The sequence below is a fragment of the Lygodium microphyllum genome, chromosome 21 (genome assembly GCF_053477565.2).
Source record: "Lygodium microphyllum isolate KBCC chromosome 21, Lygodium_microphyllum_v1.1.10, whole genome shotgun sequence".
NCBI lineage: Eukaryota > Viridiplantae > Streptophyta > Polypodiopsida > Schizaeales > Lygodiaceae > Lygodium > Lygodium microphyllum.
The window spans coordinates 86,032,812-86,053,292 of record NC_141155.1 but is presented as its reverse complement, the minus strand read 5'-3'; the positions used below and the strand labels follow the sequence as shown (position 1 = coordinate 86,053,292).

Below are 20,481 nucleotides of genomic sequence, written 5' to 3'. Positions count from 1 at the left end.
TTGGTGCCACCTGCCTATACTGCAGTCTAGATGCTTGGGCTGCCCTGTCTGCCACCAGGACTGCACCTCCAGCTCAGCCACCGCCAGCTTGACTGTGCTTCCAGAAGTCCTTTGTGCCACCTGCTGTCCGGCTAACTGTGTCCGCCAGTCTGCAAGGTGCGCCACCATAGCCCCCAGTTCCCTGGATTGCTCTGCCTCCAGTCGCCTCCACTGCTAGAGCTGCCAGCTCAGCCATCCATATCAGAGGTAACAAAAGGTAAAATTTTGTAAACTTTTTATTCAGATTTAATCTTTTAGTAGGGGCTTGTGGCCGAGTAGCATATCTTTGTTTGTGCAAGTGTCAGGGACACATTTATTGCAAAGATTTTGCGAATTTTGAGTTAGAAAATTGGAGCTTTTAATGTCAGCTCAAACATTGGCAAATGTACATCAGTGATAGTCTGTAATAGACTGAATTTGTGCATTTTGGGACAATAAATTTTGGGGCTTTTTCATTTTTTGTGCTGCTGAGCTCTGTTTGTACCTTGGACAGCCTTCTGTACATAAGACAGTTTTTGACCAACTGTGATCAGATTCGCTAATTACAACAAGGTGGTCGCTGTAATTTTTGGAAGTTCTCAGCTTTCCAAGTTGGTCTAGCTTGAACTATTGCTCTTGTGCTCTTTGATCAGTGACATTTACCATGGCCAATCAGGGACAAGGTGATGTATTCACATATGTGTCCAAGGAGGATAAGTTGAATGGCAACAACTATTTTATATGGTCTTTTATGATGAAAAATATGCTGATTGTAAAGAATCTTTGGGATTATGTTAGCGGTGAAGAAGTTCAGCTTGAAGTTGTGGTCCTTGCTACACTTCCTCTAGGAGGACGTGGACAAAGGCCCACTCAGCCCGCTCCAACTTAGTCACTTCCCCAGAGATTAGCAGCACAAAAGGCTTGGGACACACGGGATGCTCAAGCATTGTTGCTAATTGTTACCAATGCCTTTGCACCAATCCACCAATTCTCATTCAAAATACTACACCTGAATATAAGAGCCTTTGGAGACTCTCACTCACTCCACACAAGCTACTCTTGATATGCAGCAATAGTCCATATCAAATTTGTGGACCCATATAAATCTCTCTAATATAATAAACATATAAGCAAATCTAGTGGCAAAGGGCTTCAATAGCTCAAGGGTGCTATTGAATTGAAACATACTAATGAATGGATGACATCTTTTTCACAAATCTTACCATGCTTCTTATTGTCTTGAAGATATCATCCACCCAAGATATTTTTTCAATATCTTCAATGTTCTCACTTCTATTTATACTATCTTATGTAGGCATCATTATATCGAGGGAAATACTTTGGGCCTTCTATACAATTTTGCAATAGCTTCTTATTGCAAGACAAGTAAGTTATTGTTTAACTTTTATATATATAATATGGATAATTGTTTAGTGTTAACAACTCATTGATGATTGTTGTAACTTGATTTATCTATGATCTATTATCCATCGATCTGAAGGATTAATGAGATACGTGTAGTGTAGAATGCACGATGGGATTAGCTCCATATTTTGGTGTAGTGAGAAGCAGTATATTAGTAAGGAGTTAGAGGAGGGATTTATGGAGTAAATGAGATACAAGGGGTGATCTAGATACACTGAGGAGAGCAAGGGATGATTTATTGACATTTTGCAATTATTCTTTAAGAGACGTAGCTTTAGGCCATCTGTTAGTGGGAGAAATACGGCAATTGTATTCCTACTTTAGTATGTGAGTTGTGACTTTTATATTCTGATAATCTTATACATTATGCAACCCATGTTCTATAATCTATTATCTACTTAATTATTGATTTTGCGCCTTGCTTATTACCTAACCTTAATCTCTTAAATTTGAATAGAAACGGATTGATATTCATGTTCTCTCATAAGATTGTGGTTCAAGGCCTACCGAGAGGAATTGGAGCACATAGGTCCTCTTTCATACCAAAAAGAGAAACAAGCTCACAATAGCCCAGATGAAGCGTTTAGTGTTTTATCATTGCAATCTTTAGCTTCTTAAGAGGACCGCTCTGATCCTTGAGTCTCCACATGTAAGTATTATATTATGCTTGTAATAATATATACTCCGCTGTAATGAATTTTTTAAAATAATATAATCAGCTACATTTTATTTGCAAAAAAAAAAACCTTGTAATTTTCTTTTGAAAGTTGGATTGTAAATTGTAATATATTGAGCATTGAACATGTTGAAACTTTTCTCATATCTTTCTCTTGTTTAGCTTTATAGATGAATGTTGACAAAATTAATATAGAGAATGTGTATGATATCTTGAAGATACCATAAGAGAAGCGGAATATCTACTCTATGCCTTATGAGGAGCTATTGGTACTAGTCCATGAGACTCATGCATAGAGGAGAGCTAGTGCAACTAGAGCGAAGACCACACATGGTTGCAACATAGTCAGAGTCAACATTAGAGTCAGAGAGATTGAGGCTGAGGCTATTTCATCATCTTCTTAATTAGGGTTCTCAGAGTTGGATGAGAAGATGTTCACAGATCCTCGGAATTCGAATGAGTCATGGACTTTGGAGACTGGAGTCATCATATCTCAAGAGTCAATTCAGCATTGCAATTACTAATCACCAATGGCATTACATATACATATGATGATATCACGATTATTCATTAATCTTGATACTCAGTAGTTACTAGTATTCATTGGACTTAAGACAGATTATTCACATGATATAGTAGAGACTAGCGGTAGTACTCTTGGATTTCGAGAAAGCTTATGATAGGGTGGATTGGGATTTTCTAGAGGGCACCATGGTGAGGTTGGGATTCCCCCAGATTTGGATTCACGGGGTCTCCGCCCTTTACAGATCGGCTTCCAAGAGGGTTTTCATAGGCAGAAGGCGAGGGGAGGAGTTTCGGCTAGAGAGATCAATACAACGGGGTTGCCCCATGGCCCCATACCTGTTTCTACTCTTTGCAGAGGCGATATCTCACTTCCTCAAGTCATGTGTGAGAGGATTACATGGCCTCTGACTTCCAGTGAGAGAGGAGACTGAGTTGTTAGATTCAAAGTATGTAGATGATACATCACTCTACATAAAGGACGATGAGTTGATGCTAGAGAGAGTGAGGCTGGCTCTTGATGTATTCTGTTCTGCAGCGGGAGCGAAAATCAACTGGCGAAAGTCGGTTGGTTTTCTCACAGACCCGGACTCTAGCACGGAGTGGAGAGTCCACCTGGGATTTAGATGGGTGAGCAGAGGACAGACCGTCTGGTACCTAGGGTTCCAAGTGTGGGACTTGACATCACTTGTTCCCAGCAATTTCTTCCTGTCCTTGATTCTATTCGAAGGAAACTAACGTACTAGAGCACGGCCCACCTCTCACTGGCCGGCCGAGCCCTAGTGGTTAACCAGGTTCTCCTAGCAACGGCCTGGTACATCACCTCGTGTTGGTGCTTCTCCTCATCATGCGTAGTGCAGCTTCGCCGCCTAGTGCGGAACTTCCTTTGATCAGGGTCAGATGGTTCCAGGGATTCCAAGGCCAAGGTGGCATGGGCAACCATCATACGGCATTGGTCAAAGGGAGAGCTTGGATACATAGACCCAAAGTATCAGAGTATGGCCCTCTTGGGCAAGCTAGTTGTCTGCAGCCTCACACCAGGCGGGCAAACCTAGAAGGTCTTATTGCAGGAGGGCCTCTAGGACCATAGACCAAGGCTTGGCGAAGAGTGGAGGCCGTCCCTGAGATGGATCTTCACATCAGCCCAGGTTACCCCCCAAGATCACCTTTCCTACACAGCTTACTCTGCGTGTAGCAGGGCCTTCGTAAGACCCTAATCCAGAGCCCCCCAGGCTGCCAAGAGGAGATAGACTGTCAGTCGGTGATTTGGAACCCCCAGGTCAAAGATCTGGTTAGGGCACAACACAGATCGATGAGCGCCCCCACATCCAGTGGGTTGGTTGGGAGGCCGGCCCAGCTCGTACCATCAGGACGCGGCGGGAGGTGTACAGGATGGCGGACAAGGAGGTGCTGCAGCAAGTATCAGGCTGCCAGAGAGGAGTGGAGTTGAGGAGAAGGGAGATAGACACAACAATACCTTTGGAGTAGCTTGCTTCCCCGATACGAGAGTTGATAGAGCTCGGGGAGGTATGGGCAGCTAGGTTTTCACTAGCAGGCATCCCCCTACAAGTGGCAGGCAGAGTGGGCGGCGCCCCGCAGGGGACTTTCTTCATCGTTCAAGAGGAGGGGCATTTGGCCCTTGACAGAGGGCAACAGGATGAGAGGATAGCCGCCCTTTCGTGGAAAAGGATTTGGGTGGTGGGCCTTCAGGGAAAGACATGGCGACCGGATCCCTATGTTTTATGGAAGGAGCTCAAGGAGTGGCACCTTTGGATCTGGGAGGGTAAACCAATTGATGAGCTAGAGTGGAACCTAGGAGAGTGGCTATGGCCGGCCACAGCGGTTGCCAAGAAGTCATCCAGGTTCCTGGAGTACACTGCCAAGATTGGCAGACACGTATTGATGCAGGAGGATATGGATTGGGCGCCGTCACGTAGCAGGCACTGGGTGGAGCACAACATCACGGAGTCTTTTCGAGAGACCTTTTGGAGCCACCTATGGGATAGCTGGAGGTTGAGGAGGGTGTCGTGATTCTTATGGCTATGAGATTGAAGAATCGAGGTGCAACCGGAATTCAGTAGACAGTGTGAGAGTGAGAGACAGAGTTGAAGCACGACACCCAAAAGAATAGACTGAATGAGTGTAACCAGAAAGTACAAAGTACAACCCTTAAACCTTAGGGTTGTAGGGGGTGTTCACACCCGACACACACTAAGTTCCCAAATGTGTGTAACATAAGCACATAAGTACATACGACAATAAGACCATAAGTCTGGGGGAAAAAACCTCTCCTACCGAGAGTAAAAAGTGCCCCAGTGTCCTACTGATCATCGACACTCCCATATGAGCATAGGCGTAATACCCATGAGATCGAAGGATCGAGGTGCAGCCGGAATTTAGTAGACAGTGTGAGAGTGAGAGATAGAGTTGAAGCACGATACCCAAAAGAATAGACTGAATGAGTGTAACCAGAAAGTACAAAGTACAACCCTTAAATCTTAGGGTTGTAGGGGGTGTTCGCACCCGACACACACACTAAGTGCTCAAATGTGTGTAACATAAGCACATAAGTACATACGACAATAAGACCATAAGTCTAGGGGAAAAAACCTCTCCTACCGAGAGTAAAAAGTGCCCCAATGTCCTACTAAACACCGACACTCCCATATGAGCATAGGCGTAATACCCAACAAACCCCCCTGGAGTGAAGAGTGATCAAGAGTACAAGGATCATCTGCCACCAAAGGATATCAAATTTAAAGCATCGCGAAATGCTTCAAATTTGTCACGAGGAAGAGCTTTGGTGAAAATGCCTACCACATTACTGGTGGTAGGACAATAGACAAGGCTGATATCACCTGCATGTAGCCTCTCTGTGACAAAGTGATAATGAATCTCAATGTGTTTCGTGCGAGCATGAAACACTGGGTTCCGTGCCACTGCAATGGCACTCGTACTGTCAGTGAACAAAGGAGTAGGCTCAGTAACAGATACATCCAAATCAGCTAGCAAGCGTCTAAGCCATACGCATTCAACTGTGGTAGTGAAAGCTGCCTTGTATTCAGCTTCACATGACGATGTGGCAACAGTGGATTGTTTCTTGCTAAGCCAAGAAATGCAAGAAGAGCCAAGAAAGAAACAATTGCCACTAGTGGAGTGACATGTATCATAATCACCAGCCCAATCAGAATCACTGTAAGCATATAACTGCAGTGGTCCCCCCTTGGCATAAAGCAACCCAAGAGAACGAGTACCCTGCAAGTAGCAAAAAACACGCTTGACAGCTTGGCAATGTGACATACGTAGCTGATGCATATACCTGCTCAAAGCTGAAACTGCAAACTGTATGTCCGGCCTAGTATTGCATAGATAGATAAGACATCCAACTGCAGGAGCATATGTATGTATATCAAACTAATCACTGTCATCATGTAATGACAGTTTCAGTCCAGGTTCCATTGGAGTACAAACTGGCTTGCAATCCTGTAAGCCAAACTTCTCAAGAAGCTGCCCAATATACCTTGACTGTGATAGCCCAATACCTCGATCATTATGTATGAACTGGATGCCCAAGTAGTAATGCAAAACTCCCAAGTCAGACATGTCAAAAGTTTGCTGCAAATTTTGTTTGAATGCTGAAATCTGATCAGCATGTGTTCCAGTGAGCAAAAGGTCATCAACATAAAGACATATAATCAGCATAGATCCCCCTTCTTTACATACGTAAAGGGTAGACTCAGATGAGCTGTTTAGAAACCCCTGACCAAGCAAGAAAGCATCTATTTTTGCATACCAAGCTCTAGGAGCTTGTTTCAAACCATATAGTGCCTTTTTGAGCTTGCATACCAAATGTTCTGAGCCGTCAACTGCAAAACCAATGGGCTGCTGTACATAAACTTCCTCCTGAAGTTCCCCATGTAAAAATGCAGTCTTGATATCTAGTTGATGCACTGTCCAACCATAATGTGCAGCCAAAGCAATCATAGACCTGATGGTCATCATACGGGAAGTAGGAGCAAATGTCTCCTCATAATCAATGCCCTTTTTCTGTGCGTAGCCTTTAGCTACCAGCCGTGCCTTGTATTTATCAATGGATCTATCTGCTTTTCTTTTCAGTTTGTAGATCCATTTCGTTCCAATGGCTTTCTTCCCAAATGGCAAGGACACCAAATCCCAAGTTTGATTCTTAGTAATAGAATCTAATTCAGCTTGCATAGCTGCCATCCAATGCACACTGTGTTGTGCATCCTCGTAACATTGAGGCTCTTCATTATCAAAAGTACTTGCTGCCATAATAAACTCCATGGTATGTGCCGAATCATGCAAACGAGTTTGCCTTCTAGTACGACCAGCCATGGGTGCATCCAAAGGACTATCTTGCATAGTCTGCAAATACCATCTAGGTAGTTGTCTAGCATCCTGACTGTGTGCAAGCTCTTGCTGAATTTCAGTTTCAGCATGATGCTGAATATTTCGAGCAGCCAATGGCTGAATTTCTGCACTTTCCATAGGAGCAGCTGGCTGAACATTAGGTTCATTTTCTGAACCTCCAGCTGAATCACCAAAAGTAATGGGCAGCAGCCCTTCAAAAACATCACGGGCAGCCTGATATGTGTCCAAACCAGCCAAGGATAATTCTGATTTTTCATCAAAAACAACATCCCTGCTGACAAAAACCTTCTTTGTAACGGGATCATAGAGTCTGTAGCCTTTGCTCTCATTGCTATATCCCATAAAAATGCACTTAACAGCCTTGTTGTCCAATTTTTTTCTAAGTACTTGTGGAATATGGGCATAAGCAAGACACCCAAAGGTACGAAAGTGACCAACAGAAGGTTTACGGCTGTTCCAAGCCTCAAAAGGTGTGATGGTCTTCAAGGCTTTGGTAGGGCATCTGTTTAAAATATGGCAAGCACACATGACTGCTTCCATCCAAAAACTATGAGGCAAGCTCTTTGCCTTCAGCATACATCTGGCCATCTCCATGAGTGACCGATTCTTCCTCTCTACTACCCCATTCTGCTGTGGAGTATAAGCTGTAGTATACTGATGGACTATGCCTTTCTGCTGCAAAAAAGAATTCAGCATAGAGGACATGTATTCCCCCCCTCGGTCCGAACGGAGAGTCTTAATCTTGCATCCAGATTGGTTTTCAACAAGTGCACTGAAAGCCAAAAATGCATCATACACTTCTGACTTCTTTTTCAAACAGTAGACCTAGCAAAAACATGTAAAGTCATAAATGAATGTCACAAAATAATAACAACCGCCCAATGACATGGTCTGCATAGGCCCACAAACATCTAAATGCACCAACTGCAATCTGGTTGTTGTTCTGAAAGCAACATCACGAGGAAATGAGAACCGATGCATTTTTCCCAAAATGCATCCCTCACACAAGTGCTCAGGAGGTCTCTCCAAGGGAGGTAAGCCATCCAGCATCTGAGTATGCTGCAAAAGCATCAAGCTTCCAAAGTTTACATGCCCCAAATGAGCATGCCATAACTCCGTCTATATCATAGCAGGAGTAAGAGTGGATGTCAAGTATGCCGATTGATCTACTGAAAGAGCATCCAACTCATATAAACCATGACACAAAGATCCTGTCAGGACCAAAGTCATCCATTCTTTTTCTCTAACCATGCAACGGTCATCATCAAAGGTGACCTGCAAACCACAACGCGCCAAAGAAGAAATAGAAAGCAATTTCTTCTTGATTCCAGGCACAAACAAAGCATCCTGCAGGCGGAGAATAAAGCCATCAATGGCTGTGAGCTGAATCTCCCCAATACCACGAACAGGATATGATGCATTATTGGCACACTGTACCGATTTCCCAACGGGAGGTGCACTAACTGAAGTAAACAAATCTTTGCGAGATGTAATATGTCTAGAAGCACCACTGTCAAAGAACCAAGTGTCAGCATCCTCTATAGAGCTAAGTGCTCTATCGGCCCAAGAGATGTCATAACTGCAGGTGTAAAAACAAATAGTCCCTGTCCACAACAAAGGACGCGGACTCACTAGCAGTGGAAGGAGTAGTAGTAACAGACATTCCTGACTCCTTCTCTTTGGCAATGCGCTTCCTGCACTCGGTGATATAGTGGCTGGGCTTCTTACAATAATGACATTTTCCTTTTTTTGCTTGCGTCCCCCCTTGTGTCTGATTCTGCGATGTGCTCGAAGTGCCAGAACTCTATGGAGCATTTTTCACCTTGCTGTTTTTGCCTTTTTGTCTTGCCACAAAAGCCTGCTCAGAGACTATAGCATCCACACCATTATTTTTCCATGTTTGCTCCTTCTCTAGAAGCAAACTAACCAGCTGAATAAAAGTGAGTGGGTGCTCAGCAATCCTCATGGTGAGGTTCAATGCAGTATGAAAAGACAAGTATGAAGGAGGTAAGGAATTCAAGGTGGTGGATATCAACTGTGCATCCGAAAAATACTCATCTATATTCATGAGCTGCTCCCTCAAGTCCTGAATCTTATTAAGTGATCCTGCATAGAATCACCTTCATGCTTTCAAGAAAGAGATTCGAGTCTCATTCTTTCCTGCAAACATATGCTCCAAAGTCAACCATGCATCTTGTGAAGAAGATGCCGAACGGATATGAGGTATGATGGACCGCTAAACTGCCAGAGCAATTAGTGACAAGGCATGTGCATCACATGTATCCCAAGCTTTTTGAGCTGCAGTTCTGGGAGGAAGTGGCTGAGGTGGAGCGGGCTGAGGTCCCCGTTGTCCACGTGCGCCATGGGGAGGAGGAGTAACGGCAGCTACAACTCCCGGTCGAGTTTCCTCTCCACTGACATAATCCCATAAATTCTTGGCCACTAATACATTCTTCATCATGAATGACCAAAGCGAATAGTTGTTTCCGTCCAATCTGTCTTCCTTGGATACATACGTAAAGACATCACCTCCCTGATTTGCCATGATGACAAATTTCCAAAGACAAAATGAGCAATGTCAAAGCAATATGAACTGGAAACCTGCAAATTTCCATAAATTGCAGCAAACACGTTTTTGCAATTAATGTGCAAGGGCGTACTCTGTCAGAAAATTGTCTTTTAATGCATGCTTCCCAAGGTGCAAACAGTGCACTGCAACACTATTATATCAAAATCCCCAAAATTTTTGCCAAAATTTCTGTCAAAACAGTCTTTCTGTGACTGTACCAGCAGTTCAAATGCAACTGTCCCCAAAATACACAAAAGCCCCAAAATTTCTGATGATCCAGTTCAGAAATTTGCATGAAATTTATCCCACACCTATGCTGTGCTTGCCACGTATAAACCTCCTCTTCCATAGCTTTGTTCTGGGCCGAAATTAAAAAAAATATATATTTTTTTAAAAGAAAAACACACCTGACGTGGTCAGGGCGGACAAGCAGACTAACAGGTTTGACGTGGACTTGTCAGACGGCGGGCAGGACAGTCGTGAGTTGTGTGGCTGGTCGTTCGGCGGGCGGGCGGGCTGGCTGGTCGTCAGGCAGGCGGCAGTGCTGACGTGGACTGCAGCAATGAATGGCGCGCTAGCAAACGTCGGCGCCTACTGCTGACGTGACGTCTGACGAAGTTTGACGACAGGCAGCGTCTGACCCTATGCGCTGGCGAACGAGCAGGCTGATGCGAGCTGCTGGCGAGTGGAGCTGACGTTGACTCTGTCAAACGGGCGGGTGGCTCGCTATGCTGAGGAAGTGGCGCCTGCAGCTGGCGGACTTGCTGGAGGCAAACTTGCTGGACGCAAACGTGCTGGAGGCAAGGGGCGCCCTGGCCAGCTGGCAACTGCACAGGCAGTTTAGGGAGAAACTGACGGGGACTGGCGAGCAGGATCAGGCGGTACTGGCGGGCAGACGAGCTGCAGGTCGAGCTGCTGAACTGGTCGACTGGGCAGAGCTGGCGGGGGCTACCGACAGCAGACAAAAGACTGCTCTGATACCAAATGTGAGATCGAAGGATCAAGGTGCAGCCAGAATTCAGTAGACAGTGTGAGAGTGAGAGACAGAGTTGAAGCACGACACCCAAAAGAATAGACTGAATGAGTGTAACCAGAAAGTACAAAGTACAACCCTTAAACCTTAGGGTTGTAGGGGGTGTTCACACCCGACACACACTAAGTGCCCAAATGTGTGCACCATAAGCACATAAGTACATACGACAATAAGACCATAAGTCTGGGGGAAAAAACCTCTCCTACCGAGAGTAAAAAGTGCCCCAATGTCCTACTGATCACCGACACTCCCATATGAGCATAGGCGTAATACCCAACAATGGCTAGTGGCACATGGAGGCTTGGCAGTGGGAAGAAGTTGGCTTGCCCAAATGTAGAAGGAGGGAGGTTGTAAGCGTTGCACACAGCAGTCTCCGAAAACACCAAAGCATTGCCTTTGGTCATGTGAGGAGGCACAACTCATGTGGAGAGGAGCATGCCGCATCCTTCACCATATAGGACCCAGCCTTGGATGTATCTCATGGGGATCTTTTTGTTGGTAGGCAATCAGCTTGGGCCGTCACCTTCTATATGAGGCCGGGATGTAGGACACAATATTCATTATCGAGGCAAGATCGTGCGCAGTGGTCAATTTGGAGACTCTACCCATCCGCTAGATACTAGAATCCACAACAGATTTCTCGGAGGTATGGGAGATCATAGGGAGTCTAATTGTTGGGTATTTCACTCACTACTCACTTACGCCTACGCTCACATCGGAGTGTCGGTGATCAATAGGACACTAGGGCACTTTTTACTCTCGGTAGGAGAGGTTTTTTCCCCCAGACTATGGTATTATTTTGTATGTGCTTATGATACACACTTACGGGCACTTACCGTGTTCGGGTGTGAACACCCCCCTACAACCCTAAGGTTTAAGTGTTGTACCTTGTACTTTCAGTTGACACTCTTTCAGCCTATTGCATTGGGTGTCGTGCTTTACTCTCTACTATCTATTGTTTTCTGTGCTGAGCTTCGATCCTGACCTCCACTCTCACATTTGATATCAGAGCATTGGCTCTATTGAGCTCAGTTCCGTTCAGCATTCGGGACTCTCTGCTCAGTCTGAAGCGCCAGATGTCAGCTCCTGCCCCGCCAGTATCCAGCTCGCCAGTGCTGCCCGTCAACAATCGTCAAAAAGCCACCAGACGTCAGCTGCTGCCCCGTAAAACAGTCGCTGCCTGCCTTAGCCCTCGCCTGCTGCACCGTCCCTGTCCAGATGCCCCGACAACTGCTGCACGCCCCGCCAACTGCAGCACGCCCCGACTGCCAAACGCTGCACCCAGCATCAGCAGTGCTGGTGCACCAGACGTCACGCCTGTCAGTCGCCAGTGCTGCGCGTCAACTTGCCTGCGAACGACCAGCCCGTTTGCCCTCACGTCAGCAACGTTGACCACTCCCGCCCGTCGTCAGCAACGATTCGTTATTTTCAAGGTAAATTTTTAAATTTTTTAACCTTTTTTCTACCAGAATTAATTTCTGGAAGAGAGGGTTCCCACAGTCCAGGCACAGCATTCAGAAACGTGTCTGGGACACATTAAATGCAATTTCTGGACACAGTCATCAAGAATTTTTGGGGCTTTTATGTTTTCTGAGGACATTAGCATATGTATTGCAATTACAGTCATTGATAGACTATTTTGAACAAATCTGGGGCAATAAATTTTGGGGATTTTGCTGGTACAGTGTTGCTGAACACTGATTGCACGTTGGACTGCGTGCATAACAAAAAGTTTTGACAGAGTGCACCTCTATACACTAATTGCAGAAAGTTATTTCCTGCAATTTCTGGAAATTTTCAGATTTCCAGTGAAGTTCTACTTCAACATTGCTCTCTTGCATTTTTGGTAATTGAAAAATCATGGCAAATCAGGGAGGAGATGTTTTCACCTATGTATCCAAGGAGGACAGATTGGATGGAAATAACTATTCACTTTGGTCCTTTATGATGAAGAATGTACTTGTGGCAAAAAATCTTTGGGATTATGTCAGTGGAGAAGAAGCTCGGCCTGGAGTTGTGGCTCTAGCTACTCCTCCTCCAGGAGGATGTACACGACGGGCACCTCAGCCTGCTCCACTTCAGCCACTTCCCCAAAGAACAGCAGCTCAAAAAGCATGGGATACACGGGATGCACAAGCTTTGTCGGTCACTGATTGCATTGGCAGTTCAGCGGTCAATCATCCCCCACATTCGTTTAGCAGCTTCTTCACGAGAAGCTTAGCTAACTTTGGAGCAAATGTTTGTAGGCAAGAATGAGACTCGCATCTCTTTCCTAAAGAAAGAGCTAGAGACATTGAAAATGGATGAAGGTGATTCTATTCAGGATCACTTGAACAAAATTCAGGACTTGCAAGAGCAATTCATGAATGTTGATGAGTACTATTCGGATGCACAGATGATATCCACCACTTTGAACTCATTACCTCCTTCGTAGTTGGCTTTTCATACGGCCTTAAACCTCACAATGAGGATTGCTGTGCAGCCAATCACTTTTCTTCAATTAGTCAATTTGCTTCTAGAGGAGGAGCAAACACGGAGAAATAGTGGTGTGGATGCTATAGCCTCTGAGCAGGCTTTTATGGCTAGATAGAAGGGCAAAGGCAGCTAAGTGAAGAATGTTCCACAGAGTTCTGGGACTTTTGGCACATCCCAGCCAAACAAAAAACAAGAGGGCATGCAAGACAAAAAGGAAAAATGCCATTATTGCAAGAAACCAGGACACTATATCACTAAGTGCATAAAGCGCATTGCCAAAGAAAAAAAAAAGGAGTCAAGAATGTCTGTTTCTGATGCTCCTTCCATTGCTACGGAGTCCGCATCCTTTGTTGCAGACATGGACTATTGTTTTTACACATGCAGTTATGACACCTCTTGGGCAGATCGAGCATTTAGCTCTACTGAGGATGCAGGCACTTGGTTTTTTGACAGTGGTGCTTCTAGGCATATTACATCTCGCAGAGATTTATTTGCATCTATTTATGCAGCTCCAATTGGCAAGTCTGTACAGTGTGTCAACAATGCATCATACCCTGTTAGAGGTATTGGGGAGATTGTGCTCACAACCATTGATGGCTCTATTCTCTGCCTACAGGATGCTTTATTTATGCCAAGCATAAAGAAGAATTTACTCTCTATCTCTTCTTTGGCACGTTGTGGATTGCAGGTCACATTTGATGATGACCGATGCATGGTGAGAGACAAAGAACACATGACTTTGGTCTTGACAGGCACTTTATGTCATGGGTTGTACGAGTTGGATGCTCTTTCAATTGATCAGTCAGCATATTTGACATCCACTCTTACTCCTACTATCAGTTGATCAGTCAGCGTATTTGACATCCACTCTTACTCGTGCTATGATACATGCAGATTTATGGCATGCTAAGATAGGGCATGTGAATTTTGACAGCTTGATCCTCTTACAGCATACGCAGATGCTAGATGGATTACCTTTACTGGAGAGACCTCCTGAGCACTTGTACGAGTGATGTATTTTGGGAAAAATGCATCGTTTTTCGTTTCCCCGTGATGGTGCTTTTCAAGCAATAGCCAGATTGCAGTTAGTGCATTCAAATGTATGTGGACCTATGCAGACAAAGTCATTGGGAGGATGTTACTATTTTGTGACTTTTATTGATGACTTTACTCGATTTTGCTGGGTCTACTCTTTGGTCAAAAAGTCAGAAGTGTATGATGCATTATTGGTTTCTCTTGCACTTGTTGAAAACCAGTCTGGTTGTAAAATTAAGACTCTCCGTTCGGACCGAGGAAGGGAATACATGTCCTCTATCCTGAATTCTTTTTTGAAGCAAAAGGGCATTTTCCATCAGTACACTACTACTTATACTCCACAGCAGAATGGGGTTGCAGAAAGAAAGAATCGGTCATTCATGGAGATGGCCGGATGTATGCTGAAGGCAAAGAGCTTTCCTGACAGTTTCTGGATGGAAGCCGTCATGTGTGCTTGCCATGTTTTGAACAGATGCCCCACCAAAGCATTGAAGAAAATTACACCTTTTGAGGCTTGAAACAACCAGAAACCTTCTGTTGGACACTTTCGTATCTTTGGGTGCCTTGCGTATGTACATATTCCAAAGATACTCAGGAAAAATTTGGATAACAAGGCTGTTAAATGCATTTTTATGGGATATAGTAGTGAGAGCAAAGTCTATAGACTCTATGATCTTGTTTCTAAAAAGGTGTTTGTCATTAGGGATGTACTATTTGATGAAAAATTAGAATTGTCCCTGGCTGGTTTAGATACATATCAGGCTGCCCGTGATGTATTTGAAGGGCTGCTGCCCATTACATTTGGTGATTTAGTTGGAGTTTCAGCAAGTGAACTCAATGTTCAGCCAGGTACTCCTTTGGAAATTGCAGAAAATCAGCCATTGGCTGATCTGAATATTCAGCAAAGTGCTGAAACTGAAATTCAGCAAGATCTTATGCACAGTCAGGAGGCAAGACAAATGCCTAGTTGGTATTTACAAACTTTGAAAGATAGTCATCTGGATGCACCCATGGCTGGTCGTACTAGAAGGCAAGCTCGTATGCATGATACTGCACATACCATGGAGTTTGTTATGGCAGCACGCACCCTTGATGAAGAGGAGCCTAAATGTTTTGAGGATGCACAACAGAGTGTGCATTGGATGGCAGCAATGAAAGCTGAATTGGATTCTATCACTAAGAATCAAACATGGGATTTGGTGTCTTTGCCATTTGGGAAGAAAGCTATTGGAACAAAATGGGTCTACAAGCTGAAACCGAATGCAGATGGATCCATTGACAAATACAAGGCAAGACTTGTAGCTAAAGGCTATGCACAGAAAAAAGGCATTGACTATGAGGAGACATTTGCTCCTACCTCCTGTATGACGACCATCAAGTCTATGGTTGCTTTGGCTGCTCATTATGGATGGACTATGCATCAGTTGGATATTAAAACTACATTTTTACATGGGAAACTTCATGAGGAAGTATATGTACAACAGCCCATTGGTTTTGCAGTTGAGGGCTTGGAGCACTTGGTATGTAAGCTGAAAAAAGCTTTGTATGGTTTGAATCAAGCTCCTAGAGCTTAGTATGCAAAGATAGATGCTTTCTTGCTTAGCCAAGGGTTCATAAACAGCTCATCTGAGTCTTCCCTTTACGCATGTAAAGAGGGGGGATCCATGCTGATCATTTGTCTTTATGTTGATGATCTCTTGCTTACAGGGACACATGTTGATCAAATTTCAGCATTTAAATAAAATTTGCAGCAAACTTTTGACATGTCAGACTTGGGGTCTTTGCATTATTACTTGGGTATTCAGTTCATACATGATGCTAGAGGTATTGGGTTATCACAGTCAAGATACATTGGTAAACTTCTTGAGAAGTTTGGCTTACAAGATTGCAAGCCAGTTTGTACACCAATGGAACCTGGACTTAAACTGTCATTACATGATGACAGTGATTTGTTTGATATACACACATATGCTCTAGCAGTTGGATGTCTTATTTACTTATGCAACACTAGCCCAAACATACAGTTTGCAGTTTCAGCCCTGAGCAGATATATGCATCAGCCACGCATGTCACATTGGCAAGCTGTTTAGCATATCTTCCGTTACTTGCAGGATACTAGATCTCTTGGATTGCTTTATGCCAAGGGGAGACCACTATAGTTACATGCTTACAGTGATTCTGATTGGGCTGGTGATTATGATTCATGACACTCCACTAGTGGCAATTGTTTCTTTCTTGGCTCTTGCATATCTTGGCTTAGCAAAAAACAGTCCACTGTTGCCACATCGTCATGTGAAGTGGAATACAAGGCAGCTTTCACTACCATAGTTGAATGCGTATGGATTAGATGGTTGCTTGGTGATCTGGATGTATCTGTTACGGAGCCTACTCTGTTCACTAACAGTCAAAGTGCCATTACAGTAGCACGGAATGCAGTGTTTCATGCACGCACGAAACACATTGAGATATATTATCACTTTGTCAGAGAGAGGCTACATGCAGGTGATATTAGCCTTGTCTATTGTCCTACCACCAGTAATGTGGCAAACATCTTCACCAAAGCTCTTCCTCGTGAGAAATTTGAAGCATTTCGCCATGCTTTAAATTTGATCTCCTTTGGTGGTGGATGATCCTTGTACACTTGATCACTCTTCACTCCAAGGGGGTTTGTTGGGTATTTCATTCACGCCTCACTTACGCCTACGCTCACATCGGAGTGTCGGTGATCAATAGGACACTGGGGTACTTTTTACTCTCGGTAGGAGAGGTTTTTTCCCTTAGACTTATAGTATTATTTCGTATGTGCTTATGACACACACTTACGGGCACTTACCGTGTTCGGGTGTGAACACCCCCCTACAACCCTAAGGTTTAAGGGTTGTACCTTGTACTTTCAGTTGACACTCTTTCAGTCTATTGCATTGGGTGTCGTGCTTCACTCTCTACTGTCTACCGTTTTCTGTGATGAGCTTCGATCCTGACCTCCACTCTCACACTAACTGGATGGCATATCTGAAAGGCGCGGTATCAAATGGCTTTCGGCGAAGAGAGACTCTCAGTACAGATGACCTTAGCGGAGCTCTGGACATCCATCATCTACTCCCTCCACAGCTGATGGGACCAGGCTGCAGGGCGAGTCCAGGGCTTGTTAGGACCTCCATTGTCATTTCATGCGCACTTGGGGCGGCCAAGACCTGTTCTTCGTGATGCAGGCAGGCAGCCCCAATTGGCGATACACCCCCCCCATGGGCTTCTTGCCCCCATTCCCCCCAGACCGCCTTGAAAGGCTTGTATACATGATGAAGTTGTGACTTTGCATCAGCTCCAGCTAGTCTGTCGAGCATGAGCACCCCATTGTAATCACTTTTTTTAAGTAATATAATCAGCCACATCTTACTTGCAAAAAACAATAGATAAGGCAGTTCTTTGATCTTTTGGCTGACTTTTGGAGGAGATTGAATGACAGCTACAGGCAGGCAGCCCTAGTTGGTGATACGCGCCCCCCCCCCCCCCCCGCCAATGGCTTCTTGCCCCCATCCCCCCCAGACCGCCTTGAGAGGCTTGTATACATGATGTAGTTGTGACTTTGCATCAGCTCCAGCTAGTCTGTTGAGCATGAGCACCCCATTGTAATCAGTTTTTTTTAGTAATATAATCAGCCACATTTTACTTGCAAAAAACAATAGATAAGGCAGTTCTTTGATCTTTTGGCTGACTTTTGGAGGAGATTGAATGACAGCTACATAACTAGGAAGGTTACACTCTTCCTGTGGTTAGCAGCATAAAAGAGCTGGGCATTTGGCACTTGGCAGGCTTGCTTGTGGTAGGTTTCTAGTAGCTTGCTTTGCATGTGGAAAGCTAGAGGAGACATGTAGGCACTGTAAGTGGGACTGCCATAGGACCTAGGCAGTGGAGAAGAAGCCCTAGGATGGTCTTTCATTTTATAAATGAGATTGATTGTGACTTGGGGACAGTAGGTTGGGTTAGGGATAGAAGCCCTGCATGCGGATCCACAAGGATATTTTCAAGGGAGCCAGTCCTTTCTCATTTCTGGTCAACAATTGAGCTTGATTTCCGAGTTGGATTTTTTGTAAACAGGGTGAGTTGAGGGCATTTTCACAAATGGGGGCTGATTGCTAGCATTATGGCTTCGTTCATTTGGACAAGAAGAGGCATTCATGCTATTGATTTACATGTCATACCTACTGCAAAGAGACTCCAGGATTTGGACAGAGATTGTCGAAACAGTCTGCTGGAGATAGGAGAGATTACAGGGAGAGTTTGAACACATCATGAGGAGAGGTGCTTTTCTTTGTATTAGGGTCACATATGGTTTGGCATTAAATGCTGCTTGATTGGCTGTTCATTCTGCCCTTTTCTTAGACTTCTTACTTTACTACTTTCTTTTGATATATCAACGAGAAAAAGACAGAAGTAGAGAAAATTACAGTACTTACAGTGCCAACGAAAAACGGTTAGGCCTATGAGACCATGGTTAAATTTCTCAATTAGAGTGTATGGGGAGTTTGAACTGTTTTGTGGCTGCATAACTTATGCAGCTGGTCTTTGGACAATATATGGATAAGCGCACACGACTGAGTGATTGGGAGTGCCGGCCACTTTCCACTGAACAGGTTTTGCCTTTAACTTTTCTTCAAAAGTGGATATATTCTCTCTTATGTCAAAGTATGATGATGCATATGTTCTTTTCTTGGGTTAGCTTCACTATGCAGCATTAGACGCAGCTGTTCTTCTACCAATATTTGATTACTTGAAAGCAGTGGGAGCATCAGTAGCACCTGCAGCACAGCCCATGCAGTACTCTAAACACAATCTGCCCGTTGTCTTTCTTTCTATTATTGTATCATTAAGCCATGGCATCGTTTTAAACAGCTGGTTCTGAAATTTCTTCATGAACAGTTTCAAGGACATTCAAAATTGGAGCAAACATGGGATGCGGCCCCCTCCACCAGTTCACAGTCTCTCTCCTTGATCAATCTGTGAGTTCCCTGCTCCAGTCTTACTTGTGTCCTAGCCTATAAGTATGGTAAATCATGCTTTGGAAAACTGTTGTTTCCTTCTCTAAGATAATGGAATTATGGTTATTAAGAAAGGCCTTGTTAGCTTTATTTGCCTCTTATATTGATTCAGTCAACATATTAGAAAGAAGCAAAAAGCTTGGAGAGATGGGGGGTTTGGAAAAAAAATTGGCTATTGGTCTTAATGACAGTGCAGAAAGTTTAATTGGCGAGCATGAGACTATGGGCAAAGAAGCTAACATTTGATGGTCTTCATGGTCTAGATCCAAGGGTGCTGTCAAGTATCAAAATGGAGATAGGGTCTGGAAGTCAAGCCACACAACAATGTTGGTGGCATGCCAATGGTTAGATATGCAAAGTCCCATTCCAATTGATGTCATTTCTATGGAGAGGGATAGTGGGGACGTTGCCCCTTTGGTGAATGAGTTGAGGAAAAGAAGAATCATGTGAAGGACAATCTACTTAGCCATCAATGTCTGTGTGCGTAGACCACAGCTCAAATCCCGAGGACAACTTGCCCTTTCAATATAACTACACAATTTTCACGAAAACCTTAGGTTTTTTCAAAGTGAATTGTTAGATTTGAAACAAGACAGCTCTTTTGGAGAGAAGGTTTTTTAATTTTAAAGTCTAAGACTGTTTTAGTCATGACATGATCCTTATAAAATTTTAGAAAAACTTGCAATTGTCAAGGGTACTAGATTTTGTATTGACTTTCAAAAATGCTTTTCATGACCATTTTTAGTAACCTATATGGGGCATTTTGGCACCTTTCAAAATAAACATATTTTTTTAAAAAAGTATACAAGGCAACCAAAATTTATACAATAGCTAGGAGGTTATAACATAGAGGAAAGAGGACACATTCATTGTGGTTCTCCTGCTCCAAATAAACACTCGAATTGTGCTCCACTAAGAATCGGTCTTGTTGTTCAAGCCACCAAGAATGGCCGTAGAGCATCCCATGGTGCCATGTGATGCACCTTGTAAACTTGTCCCAATGAATTTTGAGCATGCGGATGAGATCTAACCATGTACCATTTAAGATTTTTATGCTAAGTAAGATTGGCCAAAAGGTCCCACCTTGAAGATGTTGATTGGGTTCCTTTAAATATCTTTAAAGATATAACAAACAATGGAAGGGGGAATAAAATAAGGATTAGGCAACCACCTTTCCTACCCTTGCAAGGAAGTGCATTTGATGATTTTCAATATATTCCCACTACTCCATGTCAATTAATCCAATCCACAAGTGCTCCATCATAGAGAGGAAATGTAGATTAGAAGTGTGCCGACC

General features: G+C 43.9%; 1 protein-coding gene across 1 annotated transcript in view; it reads left to right on the top strand.

Moving 5' to 3' along the window:
• The window catches only part of LOC148018239 (uncharacterized), a 105,262-nt gene extending 85,389 nt beyond the window's left edge, over window positions 1-19,873 (top strand). The window contains exons 8-11 of the mRNA XM_087661794.1: window positions 18,705-18,779; window positions 18,866-18,963; window positions 19,066-19,145; window positions 19,448-19,873. Coding sequence (XP_087517920.1) covers window positions 18,705-18,779; window positions 18,866-18,963; window positions 19,066-19,138 — 246 coding nt within the window. The 3' untranslated portion in view covers window positions 19,139-19,145; window positions 19,448-19,873. The remainder of the gene's footprint in view (window positions 1-18,704; window positions 18,780-18,865; window positions 18,964-19,065; window positions 19,146-19,447) is intronic.
• Window positions 19,874-20,481: the final 608 nt, after the last annotated feature.